The sequence below is a fragment of the Salarias fasciatus genome, chromosome 23 (assembly GCF_902148845.1).
Source record: "Salarias fasciatus chromosome 23, fSalaFa1.1, whole genome shotgun sequence".
NCBI classification, from domain to species: Eukaryota; Metazoa; Chordata; class Actinopteri; order Blenniiformes; family Blenniidae; genus Salarias; species Salarias fasciatus.
In genome coordinates this window covers 39,136,149-39,160,745 of record NC_043766.1, presented here as the reverse complement: position 1 = coordinate 39,160,745, position 24,597 = coordinate 39,136,149, and the positions used below count along the sequence as shown (strand labels likewise).

Sequence of the window (24,597 nt, the reverse complement as noted above, 5' to 3'; positions counted from 1 at the left end):
AAGGCCCAAGAGCCCAGGAGCCAACCCCCCACCCAGGCGAGGGCCATGACCCACCCCTTGAGAACCGACTCACGACGGGCGGCTACCCACCCCAGGCCAGTACACCCCCCAGCGCTCCGGCCACGCACCCCGAGATCCAGGGCATGACCCAAAGCTCATGACCATAGGTGAGGGTGGGAACGTAGATTGACCGGTAAATCGAGAGCTTCGCCTTTCGGCTCAGCTCCTTCTTCACCACAATGGACCGATACAACGACTGCATCACTGCAGCCGCTGCACAACGATCCGCCTGTCAATCTCACGCTCCATCCGTCCCCCACTGTGAACAAGACCCCAAAGAGAGATAGATAGGATATTATATGTCAAACGAAAGATTTATGGCCCCCAATAAACCCCTCCCCTTGCCATTTGTCCACCATCTGTCCAGCGTATGTCCAGTGCGCATTTGTTCCCCCCCCCCCCCCCCCCCCCCCCCCAAACTTCCTTCCGTCGGAGGTCTTTTGAAGTTTTTACGACGGGTTAGGTGTTGACACATCTGAAGGGGTGAGAAGGAGTCAGACAGTCGGTTAGAGGGGGTGAATTTATATTGTAACCCGGAGATGGCGGAGAAACGTCTCATGAAGACGCAGCCGGAATCTCTCATCAGCGAAACTCCTGTCACGATTTTTATGAATTTTCAATGTTGGGAGACTACGCCGAAAAAGAGCGTTATATACCTTTACCGGACTCAGATGCCCCCGGAAGAATTGTTACATGAGGAATGGTCTCTATCCTCATACGGCGTTGAGGTAGCTGGGGATTTTTCTTCAAATATGACATTGGCGACTCTGTCTTTATCAGTTGGACGGCAATGAGAAATTTGGGCCTTTTTCGTCTCAGACAGCTGTCTCATCGAATGATTGGGGTGTTCTGACGATGCTGCTTGACAGGTATCACAGCTGGTGTACGGGGGATAAAAGATTCAGGAGACTGTGCCCGCTTAACACAGTCTCCTGATTCACAAATTGATCAGCGAAAGATGAGATTCTGTGCTGTATGGCAGACTAAAACAGTGGCGTGCGGTCGGTGGTTTTTCCGTGCGAGCATGCAATCGACAAACGACGAACGGCCGACAGATAGTTTTGTTTTGGAAACCTTTAACAGTGAGTGCGGAGTATACAGAAAGATTCTTGACTTACCATTTGATGCAATGATAGAGAAGATGAAAGAAAATGGTGGAAAAATAACCACTCTGTTTCACAACTCGCGTGATTGGAGAGACAGTGGTTAGCGTGAGAAGAACACTTACGTTTTAAAACCACGCCTTCTGCCTCGTAATGTCGTCGAGGACTATTTATTGAGAGGTGGAGAAGTTGTGGCGTCAGTACATCTGTTATTTTTTTCTTCCCTCGACATATAAAAAGGAGCTCTCTCTCGACTTCAGCCATGCAGAAGTACAGCAACAGGAGATTTCTGCCGGGTTCAAGCGTCCTCATCCGGGGTACCCTGATCTGCTGAGTGAGGACTCTCTGTCTTTATTTCTGAAAACCTCAGTCAGGAAGAAGAACAAGAAGACTTTCAAGCATTTTCTCCATCATTGTTATCATGCTCTCAGAACCCGAATATTTCTGCATACGGACCATCCTCTGTCCTGAACGAGGATGAGCTGACGTGCGACTGTCCTCATGCCCTCAGCCACGAGGAAGCTGTTTCATCATCATCATCATCATCATCTTCGTTGTCCTCCCTGTTCTCACTCCGACAACCGGCTTCAACAACGAGGAACTGGCCTGCAATTGTGATTTTGAAACTCTGCATCATCGCAGTCTGGTGCAGGCAGGCAAGGCCGCTCCTGTGCAAGCGGAGGAGGGGGAGGAGGAGGAGGCTGCCCCGGTCTTGGTCAAACCCGGGGGAGGTGCAGGGCCTACTTCTCCAAGTGCTGGAGAATCTGGAGAGGATGATGTCGACGGCTGGATCTCAGCTGGTCTGATCGGTACATGTGAAACTGGGTTTGCTTCACCTGCTGAACCTGTGATAGGCAGATACCAGAAGGAGACCTGTTACGGGTGCAGAACCAGTCACCCCAGTCAGAAGCATCACCCGTGTCTTGATGTTGAGACAGATGGCTATTTTTCGGAGCATTACGACCGCTTGATGGCCAGACTTTTCACACCCAAGCTGATCCCATCCATACAAAAGCTGTTGATCCTCAGGAAAATCCGTTCCGACGAGGAGAGAATCAGAGCGATCGTGGAAACCCTGATCTTTGAGCTCAAATCTGTTCGGAGAGTGGCAGAGCTGATCTGCGACTTTTACGACTCTGATGTCGGGCAAGTCCGTGACCACTGATCAACTCTCTGCTGTGAGTGACTGCTGGAAGAGTGAGTGAAAAACAAGAAGAAGAAAAAAGAAGAAGGAGGAGAGGAAAGATGGGGAATTTGTTAAGTCAAACTATCGAGCTAGATGATGTTATTTCTCAGCTGAAGAGACTTCTAACCAATGTTATCTGTAAGAGAGTCCTGGGTTGTGCATACAGTATGATTACGATGCTGAAATTCAACGCATGGAAAAAATTCATGCTCAAGTCCGGTCGTGTCGGGGAGATGCAGCATGGTGGGTTATGGTGCAACACACTATAAGCGAGTGCTTCCGAATCCAGTCTGTCCTCTGTATTTGCGGAAATTGTACACGAATTGTCTAAAGATTCTCTTTCTACAACTAAGTACCACATAATATCTTTGTACACGCTGTTTGTCGATGCCGTCTCACTTTCCATTCAATGCGGGCTCGGTCTCAGTCCTTCGGATGAAGTGGACAGACTTCATTCTGCTTTGCAGATGAATTTGGATTGTTCTATTCTGCGTAATGTGTTGGTGATGATAAAGCCGTATTATTACTAGTCAGTAGCGATTGATTTCACTCTTGTAGAAGTATTTCTGATTAAACTATGCCTCGAATAATAAAAATACTGTTTGAAGTCTTCCCCCTCCGTCTGTCTGACTGTTTGATCATTTACGACCTACTGTAAGGTGTGTGAGTGTTGAAGCTAGCTACAGCGGCAGATTCTGGTAGAAAACAAGACCTCACATACAGAGACGCATAGGGTGTGCTTGATTTAAGGAAGTAGAAGGAAGTCACATCCGAGCGAGATGTCTGGGTGCGAGGATGGGAGCGGGGGTGGGTTTCTGATCTGAGGAAGTCAGGCATCCTCCGTAGGTGAAGAAAAAGAGGGATCATAAACGGGGGTAATCTAGTTCGACAGGTCTACTTCAAAGCTTTTATCAGATAGCATACGAGCAGGGGACGTCTGGGAGTAGATTGTGGGAACAGCATAGGAAGTTGTCTTATGAACAGGTCACTCTGATAGAAAATTTAAAAAAAAAGAGTTTGTTTAGTTCAGATACAATATTTATATGCTATTCTTAGAAGAAAATTGATTGTGAGCAGGTCAAAACTTTTCTCAGAAACAAACTATGATACCTGTGTCCGAAGGATAAAAAAAAAAAAAAGATATTTAAGTTTTCATCCTCTACTTTTTCCACTATTTCAACAGTCACATTCAGGAAGACATTACAAAGTACCACAACCCATAAAAATCTTTTATTCCTCCTGAACAAAAGAAAAAAATTAGACAGAAGAGTGTCTACATATTTATTTATCCGCTACTGTTCTCTCAACATCTCTTTACCCGTGAGCGTGCGTCTTAGCATGTTTGTGTAATTATATTTTATCGCTGGATCCTATCAAGAAGAATTTCTATCACCACCATGGACAGACAATAAGTCATCTTTCTTCTATCTTGTATTGTTTGATCCGTAATCAGTTTCTCACAAAGAGTAAATCCGGTCTAATTTTAATTCGTACAAGAATCTTTGGGCTTCTCTTCACCACCCTCACACTTCCCCCCTCAGAAAGAATATTCACTTCCTCGAAGACCCAACCTCTCTCCAACAACCTCATGCGATCCTGTGATCTTATTGGAAGGATCAAAAGTCCTAAAAACCACCAAAAAACAATGCAAAATCGCTAGCTAGCACGGATATAAGTGACAGTCATGTCACTTCAGCTTGCAACAGGCAGAGCGAGGAAGGAGAGAGAGAAGAAGAAGATCACTGCTTGAGAAAAAACCAAACACCCCGTCAATAACACCACAAGATGGCCGGTAGGACGAATGGACTGGAAAATTATTTTCTCTTTGAAAAAGTGTGAGAGCGAGAAAACAAAGTGCATTTTAATATATTTTTCTAGACAAGACTAATTTCTTCGGTGAATCATCATCATCCACAGGCCGACGACGACCCATTCTCGATGTAAGTACCATGGTTTTTAAATTTCATGTTATTTGATCAGACAAAAATGATTTCTTTTTTTTTAAACAAGTTTTTACCCCTGTTTAACTAAGTTTTTTTTTTTTTTTAGTTGAAGAAGAAGAAGAAGACTTTAACCTGACCCGGGATGATTTTGGTAAATTGTTAAAGCAATCCTGTATTTAATTGAGAATAATCGTCTATGGGATCTAATGAGGTTTGTTTTGTTTTTACGATTGACAGATGAGCTGGACAGGCTCGATAATCAGACTCGAAATCTGACCTCGACAGCCAGTGAAGTCCCAGGACCTTCAAACACAGGCCGTCAGAATCTAACAAGAAATAGGTCAATTATCACGGATTCTCTACAAGAGTTATCCTCTCTCCGTACCAGGGGTAATTTTTTTTTTTGTTTTTAAATCTTCAGAGATCTCAAGACATTATGGAGGTCTCACTATCTCTGTTTTATTTAAATTTCCAGTTTTTCCTCCAAATCGAGAAGACACTCCAGGGACTTCTGGTTCTGCAGTAAGAGCTCGCTTTTCCCGGGGTAGGTTTACCTGATCTGATTCATACCTGGTTGTACATATGAGTATAATATATATATATATTTTTTTTAAAGTAATTATTTGATGTCTCCTAGCTCTGAGCCGTTTCGACGACATTGATCACACTCAAGTCTTGGGAGACCTCAACAACCTCCGTACTTCCGGTAAGTCTTTTTTTTTTCAAGTTTATTAAGTTTGTTTAAAATAAATAAAACTTCTGACGATCGTCTTCATATTAAAGATCTCCTGTTCGCACCTGGTCGAGTAGAAACCGCTGTCAATACAAGCGAGGTGGTTGATCTCACTGGTAAGATTTTTTTTTTAAATATTGATGGTGGGATAAAATATAATAATGCCATGCATGTGTGTAACCTTTTCTTAAATTATTCCTGTATTTTAAGGGCCTACGCAGACCGAGCCTCCTACTACAATCCAGGAGCTCAGAGGCATGTATTTTATTCTTTCTATATTCCTGTTTTATTTATTTACTCAGTCTTAAATGATCCTTTGATTAATTTATTTATCTGTTTATTTTTTCAGCTCTCGTTCCAAGAACACCATCTCCACCGATCGCTGATCACGACCCCGAAACTGTGTCTGAGCCTGAGGCTGATCCTGGACATGACAGCGAGACTGACGATGATCTGAGGGGTAGGTTTTACGACTGAGATGTGGAGAAAAACTTTATTTATAACATGTATGTATGTATTCAATTTTTTTTCTTTTCATTTAAAGGCCCGGCTGAGGTACCACCACCACCACCACCACCACAGGATGGTGCGGACATCCACTATGTGAATGGTAAGTACTTTATTTTGTTCTCACTAACTGTTCTGTACATAATTGGGGAATATATATCCTATACGTGACTTTTCCTCTATCCTCTTTTTAGATTTTTTTGTTCGAGATACGGAGTTGGGAGAAGACCGGACTCTTCTCGGCATCGTTAGAAATGCTGCTTTCGACACGGCGCTTCGGAAGGCCAAAGCAGTTGCTGCCGACGTTCTGAACTGGAGCTTCATGCGCGGTGGGATAGCATATCTTCAGTACGGTGATCTGCAACGGCTCATGGATGAGCGCTTAGAGCAAGCCTTGTCCTGTTAAAAAAAAAAAAGAAAGAAAACATCCTGAAGCAGTAAAGCACGACATTCAAAATAAATGATTGAAAATCCCCGAGCAGTGTGATTTCAGAAAAATTAAAACCCCATGGCGCGCATTTTAGACTTAAACTTTCTGTTAGAGTGCCTGGTTCGAGATCCTGAATCATTCATAATAAACGATGTGAATTTATCACCGAGTGCATTTCAATCTGGGTCTGGTTACCATTCCGATTCGTCAGCATCATACCCCAGTGTCAGTCATGAACCTCCTCCTCCCCCTCCCCCTCCTCCTCCTCCTCCTCCTCCTCCTCCCCCCCCCCTCCTCCCCTCCTCCTCCTCCCCTCCCCTCCTCCTCCTCCTCCTCCTCCCCTCCTCCTCCTCCCCTCCTCCTCCCTCCTCCTCCTCCTCCCCCTCCTCCTCCTCCTCCCCTCCTCCTCCTCCTCCTCCTCCTCCCCTCCTCCTCCTCCTCCTCCTCTCCTCCTCCTCCCCTCCTCCTCCTCCTCCTCCCAGTCTACCCCACTCAGAACATCTTGCTCCAATTCAGATTTGCAAAATGATGCTTCAGCATCACGAATTTTGCGTGATCGATTTAATAATGTTGAGATAAGGACAGACTGTTAAACCTTCCAAATACACAGACTGTACCAGATCTAGCAGAGTTCTACGAGAATGTTATGAGAGTCATCGAACATCTTGCAGAGAGAACCAGGTCGGAATCTAACCGTAATGACCTGGTTCAATTGGAAATTGTCGGTGAGAATGTGCGAGAGCACGTTTTCTTTCACTGTTGACCAGCATGGTGATAACATTCTCCCCGCATTTGAAAATTTACTCGATCAAATGGTTCAGTCAAATACAGATGTTGCTGCCGACGCAGGACTCGAACTGGTTGACAGGTTGTACGTGACCCGCGAGGGGAATTAAGAGAAATTAGAATGCACACTTGAACATGAGGTGTTACAGCGTAAGAGGCGTCACCTCTACATCGTCTACAATAGGACCGACAAGCTCTGTTTCTCCATTTGTCTGGCACATTTAACAGATCCCAAATAAATGATTCACAGGCTGAAGAAAGGGGAAGATGGTTACAGCACCAGGCAGGCTTGACAAGTCAGACTGAAGTCTCCTTCACTGACGTCCCTAAATTTGAGGAGCTCTTACAACGGAAAATAGTCATATTCATGAGAAATCGTTGAAAATAGAGCCCTCTCGAAATTTGAGACAGCTTTCAGTGACCGATCGCGCCCAATTTTCTTGTACTTAGCTGAAACCACTTCTCGGGGATTAAAACCTCAAAGGGTTCCTTGGTGTCGCTATGTATGCAGTTTCTGTTTTCAAGGATACCATAACCTCATACACACAGCTGTGGCGGTTACTGTTCCTGTATGTAATGACCCTGACTGTAAACAGAGGGTGTGGAGCCCTGTGACCTGTGATCGTTTGTAACAGAACCTGTTCGTTCGTCAGAGTGTTTCGACAAGCATAACGAGCCGAGAGAGAGAAACCGTGGTGAGACGTATGCTAGTAACTGTGAATATTTACAAGAAATGTCTTAATGTAACTATACATACATGAAAAGATTGTCCGGGGAGAACAGAGAGCATGTGTGTATAAAGAGCAGTTGTAAAACCTGTGGTGAGAGCCTTGCCGATGAGTCAGGAAAACGCTGGTAATCAGGATCGTCACTCTGTTACATGCAGCCTTTAAACGTAGACGAGAAACACTCGGAGAAGTTGATTTTTTATGACTTTGAGACATTTTGTTGATCAGGCGGGGTGGCATAGGACCGTATCTGGTCTGTACAAAACCTTGAGCGGTGTTTGAATGGTATGCTTACGGTCGTGACTGCGTGGAGAAATTCATCGCTCATTTCAGAAAACCTCGCTACAAAGACTCGGTCTTCATTGCGCATAATTCGAAAGGCTTCGATAGCTACCTGATCGTTAACACCATGGTTAAATTAGGTATTGAACCCTCTCTTATATGATGGGTGGTAAAATTCTGAAGCTCAGTGAGTCGGACTATAACCTAAAAATTCATCGACTCTCTCTCTTTCCTCAGCATGCGTCTCTCTGATATGCCGAAAGCAATGGGGTTCGAGGCTCAGTCAAAAGGCTTTTTCCCTCACAAGTTCAGCTCCGCAGGGAGTCTGAAATACACGGGACCGTACCCCCCACCTACTGATTATGGTTTTGAGGTATGTCGCGCCCCGAACAGATGAAATTTCAGGAGTGGTATGATTCGGTCTCTCGCGGTTGTATTCGACTTTGAGAAGGAAGCTTTGTTTTACTGCAAAAACGATGTCCAGATTCTCTTTGAAGGGTGCGTGAGATTCAGAAATCAGTTTCTGAATGAGACAAAAGTTGACCCGTTCAGTCGGATAACTATCCTCAGCCTGTATGAAAGTTTTTCTCACAAACTTTCTACGTCCTCGCACACTCGCCATTCCTCCTCCTGATGATTACCGTCGTCAGGTCAAAAGTTACTCTCACGCTTCTATCCAGTGGTTGGAATATGTGTCACACAGCCGGGGTTTTTCATTCAGCATGCTCTAAACAGAGGCGAGAAGCAAATAGGTCCTTACTTTGTTGACGGGTTTGCAAAGATCGGTGATGTGGAATGGGTTTTTGAGTTCCAGGGTTGTTTTTTCCACGGCTGTCCGATTTGTTTTCAGCCGCATGAAACATGCCCTCTGACTGGGAAGCCCTTTGAAGAGCTGTACACAGCTTCAGAGGAAAAATTACATCGGCTGAGATCCGTCTACGGTCTACAGACCTGTGTGATTTGGGAACACGAGTGGCTGGAGATGAAAAAATCAGATCCGAGAGTAGGCGAGTTTCTGAAGGAATTTGACCCTCCTGAACCTCTCTCCCCCAGACAGGCTCTGTACGGAGGCCGTACGAGTGCGCTGCGGCTGCGGTACACAGCGGGTGCTGGCGAATCTGTGCATTACGTGGATGTAACTTCATTATACCCGTACGTAAACAGCAGTTGCGCTTATCCTTTAGGCCATCCCTCGTAATTCATGAAGATTTTGACGACCCTCAAAACTACTTTGGGTTAATTCGAGCCGTTGTCAACCCTCCGAGGGGTCTCTTTCACCCGGTGTTACCTTACAAATCTTCCAGAGGTAAACTGCTGTTCACTCTCTGTCGCACCTGTGCTGAGATAAATAACCAGATGACCTTATGCGATCATGATGAAAACGCCCGTGCATTGACGGGGTGTGGGTCACTCCCGAATTCAACAAAGCTCTGGAGCTCGGGTACAAAGTTGCAAAAATCATCGAAGTTTGGCACTTTAGCGAGCGAAGCGACTCTGTTTTTGTAGGATACGTGCACACTTTTCTGAAGGGGAAACAGGAAGCGTCAGGCTACCCGGCAGATGCGGTGGATCAGGAAAGCAGGGACAGATACATACAGCAGTACAAACAGGAGCAAGGCATTCAGCTCGATGCGGACAGAATCCGCTTTAACCCGGCACTTCGCTCTGTCTGCAAACTGGCTCTGAACTGCTTCTGGGGAAAGATGGCAGAGAGGCCTAATCTAACACAGACCTCGATCGTGTCTGATCCTGCACAGTTCTTCAGTTATCTGTTTTCAGGAAAGTATCAGATCAAGTACTTTTCTTTTCTGAACAACGACGCTGCTTTGGTTCAGTGGAATTACAACGAGAGGTGTCTTGTTCCACCCGGGAGAACCAATAACGTATTTGTCGCCGCTTCACCACAGCTTACGGACGCTTGAAGCTTTACAGTTATCTGGAGAGATTGCAGGAGAAGGTGCTCTACACAGACACAGACAGTTTAATTTTCTCCTGAAGGATGGTGACACCCTCTCGAGCTGGGTAATTATCTGGGGGATTTAACGGATGAACTCTCGGGTGACACCATTTCCGAAGTTGTGGCGGCAGTCCGAAGACTTATGCGTATCCAGACAGAAAAATGCTAAAAAGGTGGTGATGAGAGTGAAGGGATTACTCAGACTCGTGACTTTCTGACAAAGTCAGCTTTGTGACACAGCGTGAGGGAGCTGGTGGAGGCTATCTCGATTCCAAAGGAGTAGTCGGTGACATTCCTCAGCAAAACATCATCAGAGACAAAAGGGGGTTTCTGCTGAAAAAATTCTTCATTCACGAAAAAGCTGCGCATCGTTATGACAAGAGAAAGCTCTCCCAGTATGGGACCTCTGTACCGTTCGGTTTATTAGTAAATACCTGATCTCGTTGCTGATGTTGATGATTTTTTTTTTTTTTTTTTTTTTTTTTTAATGAAATGTCAGACTTTACTGCGATGGAGGAAATTGATTTTGATCCTAGATTTTGTACGCCTTTTCATGTCCATTTCAGGCCCGAGCGGCTCCTGGGAAGTCATTTTTTGTAAAAAGTGTTTTGCAGGATTGTGAAAATGTATGAATCGAAAACCCGGATAATATTGTTTTGGATTTATACGTCGTTTCAACCTTTGTATGCCGAGCTGAGAAACCAATAAAAACATAACGTTGTGAAAGATTGCCTGAATCATTCGAGAGATGAGACCCTGTTTCCTCCTGATAAGCACATCTGGTGGTCTTAGATGATGTGGTTTTCGAGGCTTCAGATCATCCTGAGGTAGTGCGGATTTTTACTCAGTACAGGCACCACAAACAGATGTCCGTATTCATGCTGACACAAAATGTGTTTCATCAGGGTAAATACTCACGTACAATCAGTCTTAATTCAAACTATTTGTCTTATTCAAGAACCCGCGTGACAAGCTTCAGATGAAAACATTAGCTCATCAGATCTTTCCATCACAAAAAGCATTTTCCTGGCGAGTTTTGACGATTCTACAAAGGACCCTCACGGGTATTTAATCGTCGACCTGACACACAGCTGTCCAGAACAGTACAGACTTAGGACAGGTGTACTGCCTAACCAGTGGCCTGCCGGTTTATATTCCAAAAAACAGATAAGACGACATGTCAGCGCGATTAAAAAGGAACGCTCCCTTTCTGAAAGCTCTGTATTATGCCACGCCTAAGAAGCGGAAGGAATATTTTAAAGACTGCCCGGCGGATCTCCTTCAGTCTTTGGCCGAAATCGCTCTCAATCTGTTAAAAGGGAACATTACTCTCTCTCGCTGTCAATTTAAAAAACTCCACAGACATAAAAACTTGCTCAGACAGCTGGCTGATAGAAAGATCAGTCTAAAGCGGAAACGCAGCGTTTTGCAAACGGGGTGGTTTCCTACTACCTCTACTAACAACAGCCATTCCTCTCCTGGGAAACTTAATAGGAGGCTTGATCAATAAACGCAATTGAAAATGCAGAAAATGTATCTCGTGTCACCTCATCAACTAAACCGCCTGACTCACACAGCTTCAACCGCGTCTGATGCAAATGCATCTCCCAGCAGCAGCAGCAGCAGCAGCAGCATGCGGCAGAATGCGGAACAAGACTTGGATTTCAAAATGAGGCAAATATTACAAGAAAGAGGACTTAGCGCCTATGAAAAAATGAAAAAGTACAATACTCTGTTGCAGCGTTACCTTAACCTGGTCAGACAGGGAGAAAATGAACTCCATTCTCTGACTCTAACGCTGCCTCCTGAGGAGGGATCTGACAGACAAGCTAAGGAGCTGAAAAGATCAGAAGAGGAGGAGGAGGAGGAGGAGGAAGAGAAGCGAGAGGGAATGCAGGAGATATTAACAAACCTACCTACCCGTGATCGCAAAAATGCAGAGTATGTTTTAAATAAGTTATCGGAGACCGACAGCGGGTGGAGTTCCAGAGGAGAGTTATCTATAGAGGTAAACCGTAAAGGGTTCTCATGTGATTGATCTGGTGAAAAACTTAACAGCTGCGTATAAGAAACCCCCAAAGTCACAGCCACGAGGGTGGAAGCTGGTTCTTGAGACATTATCTGAGCTGAATGTCCCTGAGAGTGCGGTGTCTAAACCCTTTCGCTCGTGAGCAGTTTAGAGTTCTCAAAAACCAGACGCATACAGACTATGATGACATGCTATCTTCACAATCCTCACCGAGTACCGAGATGAGAAAGAAGAAGAAGAAGAAAAAGTCTACGAAGAGAAATATTCCGTGGATCGACTTCACACCGTGATTTAAATAACACCATTTCCAGAGTTTTTTTTTTTTTTTGTCTTTTAGAATTTATTGACGTGAATAAAGTAAAATGAATGATGATACAGAGTCTGATTTTTTTTTTTTTTGCAAAAGCAAAGCAATACAATTCATATTTTATAACATCTCTAAACATTTGTAACGTACATGCGTGTTGATGTGGAGAAGACGAAGGAGAAGCAGTGATGCATCGTGAAATTTCATAACAAACTTCTCACCAAAACATCATTATGTATCACACTGTTTGTGTAGCGAGCCAGCACTTGTTTGTAAGACAAACCACTGGCTCTATGACACAGGTAAAGACACAGTGATGCCCGCAGACGGTAGACAGCTCGTGTTGGAGTTGACGGTTGTGATAAATGATGTTTCTCGTCCCTCCATAATTTTCCAGAAAACCAAGGATGCTTTTCGGATAATAATGGTTGTCAGGACTTAATCCGAAGGAGTCGAAATAGGTGGAAACCCCTCCTTCTTCCAGCGTGATTGCTAACCAGTGTTCACCGGGTAGATAGTGAGGGTGGGTGTTTACGATATAATACGCTGGTAGCTTTGACGGGGGATGGTTCTGTAATTCATCCGAAGCCCAGACACCGCAGAACGTGTCACCTAACAGATGGTTCATGAGTATTTCCAGTTCAGCCGTGTTCATCCTTTTATTCAGTAATAATCCCCAGCACCTGTCGTTTCGAATTGATCTCGAGGATAGTATCATACGCTGCGTAAACCACCAGAGTCGCCGTATTCGGTAAGGGGACCCTGAAATCTCATCTCCAGTCTTAAAGTCCCGCTTGAAATGGGGTTCAGAGCTTCCACGTCCTCGTCAGGGTTTAGATTAAAAACAAATAGCTATAACCGTTTTCAAAATCGTCCCTGTCGATGCATAGAGGTAAATCTTTCAGGTGTCTCCCGGTGGCGGTGTACAGATTGTAAAACTCTCTGACCGAAATGCTTTGGTCAAATCGCGGCTGGAAAGCTTTTGAAGGGATCTGTCTCCCGTCCTGACAGAGAGCTAGATATTCCACATCGCAATGTTGAAAATCGAATGGGCACATGTCCCTCCGCCCAGTAAATGCGTTATGGTTGACCAACCCTAGAACCACGTATTTAGGCATCGTGCCTAGGAAAGATTCTCCTGATTGCATACTCTCGAGTTTTGTGGAATCGAGTAAGTTTTCACATTGATTCTGGATATCGGGTAGAGCGCGTTACCTTTCATCAGGGCCGCTGCATGTCCCAGACGCACTGCTGGGGAGACTGTGACCTTTTTCACAAACAGAGAGGCGCCTAGTATTTTTAATTTGAAATCCGAATTGTTCGGAGCCATTAAACAGAACGCATCACTGCCTCTGGTCAGCTTGATCCGCATGTCTACGCTGTTTAATAACAGCCGTTCGCAAAAGAAAATGTCGGCGTGTAGAGACCCATCACATGAAACTCGCTAGAAAGCTGCACTAAATTTCGCCCTCTCGACCAGGCCTCTGTTGGGACCGTCAGCTCCGATGTTGATAGAATTCTAGCCCTAGAAGTAGCTTTGTAAAAGAGACCTGCTGTGAACTGGCTTTCAGAGATGCGTTCTGAAAAGTTCAGCAGGGTTTCGATGATGGCTCTGTACGGATGAGTAGCGCTGGATTGAGAAATGAGTCTGTCACCCAGGGTCACATCCACCTGTGAGAAGATGGTGTTGACGGGGTAGTTAATCACCCCGACGCCCGCATCCCGTGCCATATTTGTCCCGTCCCCGTTAACAATCTGCAGACGTAGATGAAGGAGGGTGTTCGCGAGAATCCAAATACCTATCCCCATCGCCAGGATGAAAAATTCAACGGGACCACCGTCTGTCAGCGCAGATATCGCATAACCTCCAGATACTGACTCTGTTTCATAGAAACTGTGTAGCCGGAGCACCGAATAGTCCAGCTCTGACATGGTGCATTCTTGTGATTTTGTATGCAAAAGAGCCATGGTTAGGAGAATATGTCGTTGGACCTCCTTCTCTTGGAGCTCTTCTCTGCACTGATTTCTTGCTCCCTTTTGTCTTCCGCTTTTATGCGTTGCTAAACGACGCCCCGGCGGTCGTTTTCCAGGTCTGCGTGCCAGAAGCATGAGTCCCGATCTGACTGATCCTCTGCCTCCGGTTCCTGGTTCCGAGTCACGCGTCTCACGACGTGTCCGACAACATCAGAAGCAATGTTTTTAGCCTGCCGATTTTAAAATGAGGCCTCGCAATGGCGAATCCTCTCTTGAAACAGAGGTGTAACAAAACGAAATAATTTTGAAAACATAGACCCTATCCCTCTACCGTACATCATAGGGGCTCCATTAAATCCTGGTAAATCTCCTCCCACCTGATTTTCATAATAATTCACAAACCTGTAAATGTCAGGTTAGAGTATACCGTGTCATTTTATTATAAAACTGTATCACAGAAAAAAAAAATCGGAGCAACACCTCACAACGAACAGTTACCCCTCGTAGGATGTCTGGTACTGAGGCGATATCTTTGCGGGTTGAAGAGTTATATAGACTGGTTTTTTTCAGGTTATGGGTCTGAAGTGAAGCGTAACAATAGATTTACCAAAGCTGAAGTTTGCTGGTTTGTTCTGATCCGTTTTATCTGGACCTCGATATTTTCAATATCTGCTTGGCCACAGGTAAATAATAGGCGGGGTTGAAGCGCTGTGTGACAAACTCTCCGAATGTACCTGGATCTCAACGCTTCTCAAAAGCGGGGCGTAAACATCCCTACCAACTGCGGGCGAACCACATCGCTGTAACAGTAAAGATGATAAAAACCAGCCCTTAAATCTACAGGATAGGGAGCTGTCTTCTCCTCAAAATTGAACCATTCTCCGGCTTTGAGTCCGATCATGTACGCCAGAGGTGGGTAGAAACATACATGGATTTTACCACTTGCCAGGAAATCAAATTTCTTTAGGTTGTGATTACATACGGGAACAATATCGCATAGACTTTTTTAAATTGGGCTTCCAGCTCCAGCTTTAATGGGTGTACGCTGTTGAAATGTCCTCCCTGAAATAATGACGAGAAACTTTGCTCTCTGTCCCAGGTTCTCGAGCTTCCGCCTCCAGTCAAAGTAAGCCTTCTCATGAGGTACGTTATACCATGTGTGTGGATAGGAAATCTCTGTTAAAGCGACCTCCCATTCTCCTATTAAGTCAATGTGCTGTGCTAAATCTACACGGAAACTGTCACTCTTATTATCTTTGAAAACTTCCAGGCTTGCGTTGGAGGTAGAGTGATGTAAAACCCCTTATCCCTCGAACCGTACATGATGGAATGATGGTCTGTGTAAGCGGTTGAGGTTTTTATATATCTTTTAAATCTGCGGCCTTCACCCAGCTGTTGAATTTTCAGGCCAGTTTTTCCACCGCACCAAGACCTGCTTTTCCCCTCTCACGGTACGTTTATTCAGAATTCTTCTACGTGATATGTCCTGTCTCCAGCCATATCCACTTTCTGAAGCTCCTGCTCATAGAATGAACCTTCAATCACTTCCCCGTCATAGTCTTTGAGTTTAAATACCATCGGAGTACGCGGGATGCATTCTGACACCGTAAAAACCTCGTCCGTGAAACTCTGTTCGTATTTTTTATCAAAGACCCCTCGCAACTTGGATATTCTGACAACATCGCCCACCTTAAATCCTACCTTTACTTTTTTTGTTTTCTCTTCTCTGGTGGTGTAGGCGTACCGTACAAATTGTGAAACACATGGCGGGTATTTTCCTTAGTCACATCAACCGGACGCATTTTTATACTGCTGTGGTAAGTGTTATTATAGCTTTTTACTAAGTCTGGCAGGACTTCCACGTACCGTCTAGTGTTCTTAGCAGTGAAATATCTCCACATTCTGGTCTTTAACGTTCGGTTAAATCTTTCAACCACGGAGGCTTTTAGATCACTGGCTGTGGCAAAATGCATGATGTTGTGTTTCCTCATCAGAATCTTGAAACTTTTGTTGAAAAATTCTCTTCCTGCATCAGTCTGTAGTTTTTCAGGTGTCTGGCTCTCGCGAAAGACGGATTCAAAGGCAGACACCACCTCAGCCGCGGTCTTCTTTCTCAAGCTCGCACGTACGCTAATTTGGAAAACACATCGATGACCGTGAGTAAATAACTATACCCATCATTTTCATCCGTTAACGCGCGCATATCGCAAAGGTCTGCCTGAAATTGTTTGAGAGGTCTTGTAACAAAAACTCTGTTCCTTGGAAAATGTACCCTAGCCGGTTTATGCAGAGTATAGGTGTCTTGAGATGATAAAAAGTCTTTCACATCTTCCACCCTGACTTCTTTCCCGTCTCATCTTGAACCGCTTTATGAAGCCGCTCTACCCCACCGAAACTACCAGGATGACTCGGCTTGTAATATAACCTCTTCATGACACGTTTCTCCGCCATCTCCGGGTACAATATAAATTCACCCCCCTCTAACCGACTGTCTGACTCCTTCTCACCCCTTCAGATGTGTCAACACCTAACCCGTCGTAAAACTTCAAAAGACCTCCGACGGAAGGAAGTTTGGGGGGGGGGGGGGGGGGGGGGGGGGGGGGGGGGGGGGGGGGGGAACAAATGCGCACTGGACATACGCTGGACAAATGGTGGACAAATGGCAAGGGGAGGGGTTTATTGGGGCCATAAATCTTTCGTTTGACATATAATATCCTATCTATCTCTCTCCCCAAGATACTTAAACCTCCTCCACTTGGGCTAGGGTCTCTCCACCAACCTGGAGGGGGCAAGCCACCTTCCTCCGGTCGAGGACCATGGCCTCGGATTTGGAGGTGCTGATCCTCATCCCTGCCGCTTCACACTCGGCTGCGAACCGCCCCAGTGCATGCTGTAGGTCCGGTTCGGGGAAGGCCAACAGGACAACATCATCTGCAAAAAGCAGAGATGAAATCCTGTGGTCCCCGAACCGGCCCCCCTCCGGCCCCTGGCTGCACCTAGAAATTCTGTCCATGAAGATTATGAACAGAACCGGTGACAAAGGCAGCCCTGCCGGAGTCCAACATGCACTGGGAACAGGTCCGACTTACTGCTGGCAATGCGGACCAGACTCCTACTCCGGTCATACAAAGACCGGACGGCTCTGAACAAGGGGCCCCGGACTCCATATTCCCGGAGCACCCCCCACAAGACACCACGAGGGACACGGTCGAATGCCTTCTCCAAATCCAGGACTGGTTGGGCAAACTCCCACGAACCCTCGAGCACCCTATGGAGGGTATAGAGCTGGTCCACTGTTCCACGACCAGGACAAAAACCGCATTGTTCCTCCTGGATCCGAGGTTCGACTATCGGTCGGATCCTCCTCTCCAGTACCCTGGAATAGACTTTCCCGGGGAGGCTGAGGAGTGTAATCCCCCTATAGTTGGAGCACACCCTCCGGTCCCCCTTTTTAAACAGGGGGACCACCACCCCGTACTGCCAATCCAGAGGCACCGTCCCCGACCGCCACGCGATGTTGCAGAGACGTGTCAACCAAGACAGTCCCTGCACATCCAGAGACTTAAGGTACTCAGGCCGAATCTCGTCCACCCCCGGTGCCTTGCCACCGAGGAGCTTGCCAACCACCTCAGTGACTTCAGCTTGGGTGATGGACGAGTCCACCTCTGAGACCTCAGCCTCTGCTTCCTCCACGGAAGACGTGGCAACGGGATTGAGGAGGTCCTCAAAGTATTTCCTTCCACCGTCCAACAATATCCCCAGTTGAGGTCAGCAGCTCCCCACCTCCACTGTAAACAGTGTTGGCGGAGACCTGCTTTCCCCTCCTGAGGCGCCGGACGGTTTGCCAGAATTTCTTCGAGGCCGACCGATAGTCCACTTCCATGGCCCTCCCCGAACTCCTCCCAGACCCTAGTTTTTGCCTCCACAACTGCTCGGGCTGCAGTTCGCTTGGCCTGCCGGTACCCGTCAGCTGCTTCTGGAGTCCCATGAGCCAGCAAGGCTCGATAGGACTCCTTCTTCAGCTTGACGGCAGCCCTTACTTCCGGTGTCCACCACCGGGTTCGGGGGTTGCCGCCACGACAGGCACCGGAGACCTTACGACCACAGCTCGGGCAGCTGCTTCGACAATGGAGGTGGAGAACATGGTCCACTCAGACTCAATGTCCCCAGCCTCCCTCGGGACATGAGAGAAGCTCTCCCGGAGGTGGGAGTTGAAAGCCATGCTGACAGAGGGTTCCGCCAGACGTTCCCAGCAGACCCTCACAACACGTTTGGGTCTGCCAAGTCTGTCCGGTTTCCTCCTCCGCCAGCGAATCCAACTCACCACCAGGTGGTGATCGGTCGACAGCTCTGCCCCTCTCTTCACCCGAGTGTCCAAGACACGCGACCGGAGGTCAGATGACACGACAACAAAGTCGATCATCGACCTCCGACCTAGGGTGTCCTGGTGCCAGGTGGTCTTATGGACCCCCCTGTGCTTGAACATGGTGTTCGTTATGGACAAACTGTGACTAGCACAGAAGTCCAATAACAGAACACCACTCGGGTTCAGATCGGGGAGGCCGTGCGATCCAATCACCACCTTCCAGGTCTCACTGTCGCTGCCCACGTGGGCGTTGAAGTCCCCCAGTAGAACAATGGAGTCCCCAGTCGGAGCACTGTCCAGCACCCCTCCCAGGGACTCCAAGAAGGCCGGGTACTCTGCACTGCTGTTCGGCCCGTAAGCCGAGACAACAGTGAGGCACCTATCCCCGACCCGAAGGCGCAGGGATGCGACCCTCTCGTTCACTGGGGTGAACTCCAACACATGGCGGCTGAGCTGTGGGGCTATAAGCAAACCCACACCAGCCCGCCGCCTCTCACCACGGGCAACGCCAGAAAAGTGGAGAGTCCAGCTCTCTCAAGAGGTTGGGTTCCAGAGCCCAGGCTGTGTGGAGGTGAGCCCGACTATATCTAGCCGGTACCTCTCAACCTCCCTCACAGCTCGGGCTCCTTCCCCGCCAACGAGGGGACATTCCATGTCCCTAGAGCCAGTCTCTGTGTCCGGGGATCGGGTCGCCGGGCACCCTGCCGTCGGCTGCCACCCAATCCACACTGCACCCGGCCCCTACGGTTCCCTCGGTGGGTGGTGAGCCCACCGGAGGTCAGGCCCACCAGGTCGTCCCTTCGGGCTGAGCCCGGCCGGGCCCCGTGGGCAAAGACCCGGCCACCAGGCGCTCGCTTATGAGCCCCAACCCCAGGCCTGGCTCCAGGGTGGGGCCCCGGCTGCGCCATACCGGGCGACGTAACGACCTTTGTTCTTTTTCTACTCATAGGGGGTTTTGAACTGCTCTCAGTCTGGCCCATCACCCAGGACCTGTTTGAAGGCCGGGTACTCTGCACTGCTGTTTGGCCCGTAAGCCGAGACAACAGTGAGGCACCTATCCCCGACCCGAAGGCGCAGGGATGCGACCCTCTCGTTCACTGGGGTGAACTCCAACACATGGCGGCTGAGCTGTGGGGCTATAAGCAAACCCACACCAGCCCGCCGCCTCTCACCACGGGCAACGCCAGAAAAGTGGAGAGTCCAGCTCTTCTCAGAGGTTGGTTCCAGAGCCCAGGCTGTGTGGAGGTGAGCCCGACTATATCTAGCCGGTACCCTCTCAACCTCCCTCACAAGCTCGGGCTCCTTCCCCGCCAACGAGGGGACATTCCATGTCCCTAGAGCCAGTCTCTTGTGTCCGGGGATCGGGGTCGCCGGGCACCCTGCCGTCGGCTGCCACCCAATCCACACTGCACCCGGCCCCTACGGTTCCCTCGGTGGGTGGTGAGCCCACCGGAGGTCAGGCCCACCAGGTCGTCCCTTCGGGCTGAGCCCGGCCGGGCCCCGTGGGCAAAGACCCGGCACCAGGCGCTCGCTTATGAGCCCCAACCCCAGGCCTGGCTCCAGGGTTGGGCCCCGCTGCGCCATACCGGGCGACGTAACGACCTTTGTTCTTTTTCTACTCATAGGGGGTTTTGAACTGCTCTCAGTCTGGCCCATCACCCAGGGACCTGTTTGAAGGCCGGGTACTCTGCACTGCTGTTCGGCCCGTAAGCCGAGACAACAGTGAGGCACCTATCCCCCGACCCGAAGGCGCAGGGATGCGACCCTCTCGTTCACTGGGGTGAACTCCAACACATGGTGGCTGAGCTGTGGGGCTATAAGCAAACCCACACCAGCCCGCCGCCTCTCACCACGGGCAACGCCAGAAAAGTGGAGAGTCCAGCTCTTCTCAAGAGGTTGGGTTCCAGAGCCCAGGCTGTGTGGAGGTGAGCCCGACTATATCTAGCCGGTACCTCTCAACCTCCCTCACAAGCTCGGGCTCCTTCCCCGCCAACGAGGGGACATTCCATGTCCCTAGAGCCAGTCTCTGTGTCCGGGGATCGGGTCGCCGGGCACCCTGCCGTCGGCTGCCACCCAATCCACACTGCACCCGGCCCTACGGTTCCCTCGGTGGGTGGTGAGCCCACCGGAGGTCAGGGCCCACCAGGTCGTCCCTTCGGGCTGAGCCCGGCCGGGCCCCGTGGGCAAAGACCCGGCCACCAGGCGCTCGCTTATGAGCCCCAACCCCAGGCCTGGCTCCAGGGTGGGGCCCCGGCTGCGCCATACCGGGCGACGTAACGACCTTTGTTCTTTTTCTACTCATAGGGGGTTTTGAACTGCTCTCAGTCTGGCCCATCACCCAGGACCTGTTTGCCATGGGAGACCCTACTCGGGGGCATACATTTTAGAATAAAATAAAATATAAACCATTGATTCTCGGTTTTTTGTCGAAATTTTACTTCTTATTTCTGTATTTGCCCAAGTGAAACAGAATTGGGTGATCTCTTAATTATGTTGCCATGTTTGCCATGGGAGACCCTACTAGGGGGCATAAAGCCCCCCGGCAACACAGCTCCTGGGATCATGCGGGCTCTCAAACTCCCCCACCACGTTAAGGTGGCAGTTCTAGGGGGGAGAACAAAGGTGTAATACAGGATTTTCTCGAAAAGACGAAGTCAAACGTCTGTTACTCGCTTTTTGAAAAACGCGCATGCGCCAGACCGTCCTGCCTGCTCGACGGTTTACAGTTTCTGCGATCGGCCTCGCTCATAAAGCTTATTGTACGAAACAGTTACAGTTTCATGGTGTCAGACCAGCCTGCAGGTGTAGCGTGTTTTACACCAGTTTCTGTATCGTAAAGTCAATGAAACAGAAACAACAAAACATGCTCATGTTTCAAGTTCGTGTACTTTCAATAAAGTATGATTTAAGCAACCAGTTGTCATTCTTATGTTGAGTCCGCAAAGGGAGGAAATTGGTAAAAAGTAGTTAGTTACTTTGATACTGAAGTAATCAGTAAAGTAACTAGATTACCTTTTTGATGAGTAATCAGTAATCAGTGATTGGATTACCTTTTCAAGTAATCTGTGACAACACTGAGTATAGTGCCCTGAGGGGTGAGTGTGAGGGGAGGGAGTGAGTGGGTGAGGGACATCGAGGTGGAGAGTAAGAGAAGGAGGAGGAGATTGAGAGGTGCAGGGGGCAGCATTCCTGCCGTGGGATTAATAGCAAACCAAGGTGTATACCATGTGAGAGGGTTTTTTTCAGTTTTATATCTACTTTTATCCTTGTATATACCTTTAAATGTTGATATAATTGTAACAGGGAGAGAAGCAAACGTAATGAAGATTGAAAAACATATCTGGGTCATTATCACATTAGAGGACATTTTAAGCCCCCCCCCCCCGAAATTTCCTATAATCCATTTACAAAATACAGAGTCACGCAGTTGTTGTGTAAGATTTACTTGTCCTGAGACCAAATCTGAACAAAATGGGAGAAATAATAGTTTGAAAATATTCCTAAAAATACCAAATAAATTTGGAGTACCCCCTAAAATGCTTTTTTTTCTCTTGTCCCCCGCCCTTGGTGACCAAATTGAACTCCAGTTAAAACTGTTAAGATGGCATTTAAATCTACTTTCTTCTGTATTGTTTTGTTCATAGATGTCTCTTGTAGATGTGGAAACATATTTGTTAATCAACATAATATTTTAAATAAGTATTATTATGCAAGAAACCTGTGTCCCCTAACTTGCAAGCAATCCCGTTACCTTAAACCTTTTAGCATGGTAGAAGAAGAAGAAATGTGTGAGTCACATGACAGACCAGAGGTGACATCATCAGTCTTCCAACAGCATGGGTAGAGCAAAGGTGTGTCCTCTCTTTTTATTTTCATTTTTTTATAAGATTGATAGCCTAATGTGAATGTCTCACTTTACCTAAAGCAATCCTGTTACCCATATTTCTCGAATAATATAAATGCTTTGATAAAAAAAAACTTTACTTACTTATGTAGGTTTGTCATCTTGGTAAACGCTAACAGCTAGCTAAACAGCTACCATGGCTTTTTGAGTAAAAGCTACAATTAGCATAGATTTGCAATTCAGTTACCGTGATAATGACAGATATATGAACATATCTATCCCAATATGCTGTCACATACTGACGACATCTGGTATCTTTAGTATGATCTCCTCATACTGTATGGGCATGAACTGTGATCGTAGGTCGCACACGAGAACAGCAATTCCTGCCCTCAGGGCCTCTTACTGGTTAGATCAATCTTCTAAAACTATCAATTAAGCTTTCAGCCAAGTGTTAATGTGGAGTAATGTAACCTCTCCTATGGTGGTCGGTTGTTTGTGATAAAGAGAACAGGAAGCTGGACTGACGATGCTCTTGGTGTGATTTATTCTGCAAACTGCAAACATGGGACAGCAAAAAGAAGCATTGAAAAATGGCAACGGCATCTGTTTTCCGCTTGAACCACAGCAAAAGATTGGCCGAAACTGTGTGTGTGATCGCATAGTGGCTAAATACAAAGTGAATTTACATATAAAATACACAAATGGTAAAATAAAACATTTCTAAAATAATTACATACTTTGCAGACATAAGTAAAATGGTATATGTCCAAAATAAATACAACATCGTCAAAGTAACAGCACTTTAACATAGTGGGACCAAAAACAAACCAATAGTGCCATCTAGTGGTGAAAACTCAGCACAATACACGTGCTGCAAAAGTGCAATAACTTTCTCTGAACACTAAACAGACAAATAGAGACAATTGACATATAAAAAGCTCAAACTTAACATACCTGCAAACATGGGACAGCAAACAGAAGCATTGAAAAATGGCAACGGCATCTGTTTCCGCTTGAACTAGAAAGGAAAAGCTCCGTGTTAAAAGATGCAGCGGCCATGTTTAGAGCCAGCGGCGGCAGGCCAATATCATTAACTCCAACAAACTGACCCAAAAACGAGCACAAAAAGAAACTAAAGCTACTATTCCTTCTAACACTCTGTTCAACAGTCATCTGAGCGACAATACTGAGTAGCTTCCTGCATCAAATCAGCAGTATTTGCATGAAGTAATGAATTAATGCCTGAGAAAACAGAAAAGCGACTTACCCACAGCAAAAGGTTGGCCGAAACTGAAACTCTCGAAAGTGCACTGCATTTAACTTAATTACCAGATTTGTATAAATAAGTTTACAAATAAGCAAGCTTGTATATAGAAACCAGTATATTTATCCTGGTAAGGGTGTTTAATGGTGAGTTGTGTATGTGTTTTCTCAGTACTTAGCTTCCTCAGAAGAGCCAGGGTGTCGTGGAGGTGTCCCGGTAAAGCTGGCTGTCGATGTCGAGTTTATCTACTACCAGGGACAATCTCTCTAATTTCTCTCTCATTCCAACACCCCCCCCTCTCTTCCTGCAGGGTGGACCATGGTGGACAGCAGTGGCTCAAACCTGGTCTGAGGAAGTGTAAGTTGGACTCATCACTGTCCGTTTGTCTTTCAATCAAAGCTTTGGATTCATTCAAACATTCCTGACAAGAGAAGCCTGACAAAAAGTGTCCTCATCAAACTTTCTCTCCACCTCTCGGGGTCGAAGAATTCTTAAACCTCACTTCCCCAAAGTTGCTATCAAAGATATATAAAATATTATCAAAGGTAGAAGATGAAATCTTCCTTCCGACCTTAAATGGGAGGCTGACTTATCTAACAACTTTGACCAAAATGCATGGTCACAAATATGTTTAAATACTTTCAAAATGACAAAGAATTCAAATATACAACTAATACAATGCAAAATTCTGCATAGAATTCATTACACAGGACGAAGGATGTTCCAGATGGGTCTATCACAATCTGATATCTGTTCACATTGCAATGATAACATGACTGACAACTACCTCCATGCCTTGTGGTCCTGCTCACCAGTGCAGAGGTTCTGGCTTCAGGTGTGTGAAGACCTGTCAACATGGTTCACATGCAATATCCCTGCAACTCCCACACTGTGCCTTTTAGGGGACCTGGGTGAAATTACCATGTCGATAAACTCTGTCTACATGGTTCTCACCATCTTGTGCATCGCAAAGAAAACTATCCTTGTAAATTGGAAATCCAGAAATAATCTGAGTAACAGGCAGTTTAAGAATCTTCTATTAGATCATATCAGCTTGGAGACAATGTCTGTCTGTTCAGAGGATCAATCAGCTGA

The 24,597-nt window shown here is 46.8% G+C and overlaps 2 protein-coding genes across 2 annotated transcripts in view; both read left to right on the top strand.

Moving 5' to 3' along the window:
- The window catches only part of LOC115382194 (NLR family CARD domain-containing protein 3-like), a gene marked incomplete at its 3' end in the record, with an annotated part of 1,416,821 nt that overhangs the window by 41,323 nt on the left and 1,350,901 nt on the right, over positions 1-24,597 (top strand).
- The window catches only part of LOC115381319 (NLR family CARD domain-containing protein 3-like), a 77,425-nt gene that overhangs the window by 48,848 nt on the left and 3,980 nt on the right, over positions 1-24,597 (top strand). Inside the window, exon 9 of the mRNA XM_030082598.1 lies at positions 23,813-23,859. Coding sequence (XP_029938458.1) covers positions 23,813-23,859 — 47 coding nt within the window. The remainder of the gene's footprint in view (positions 1-23,812; positions 23,860-24,597) is intronic.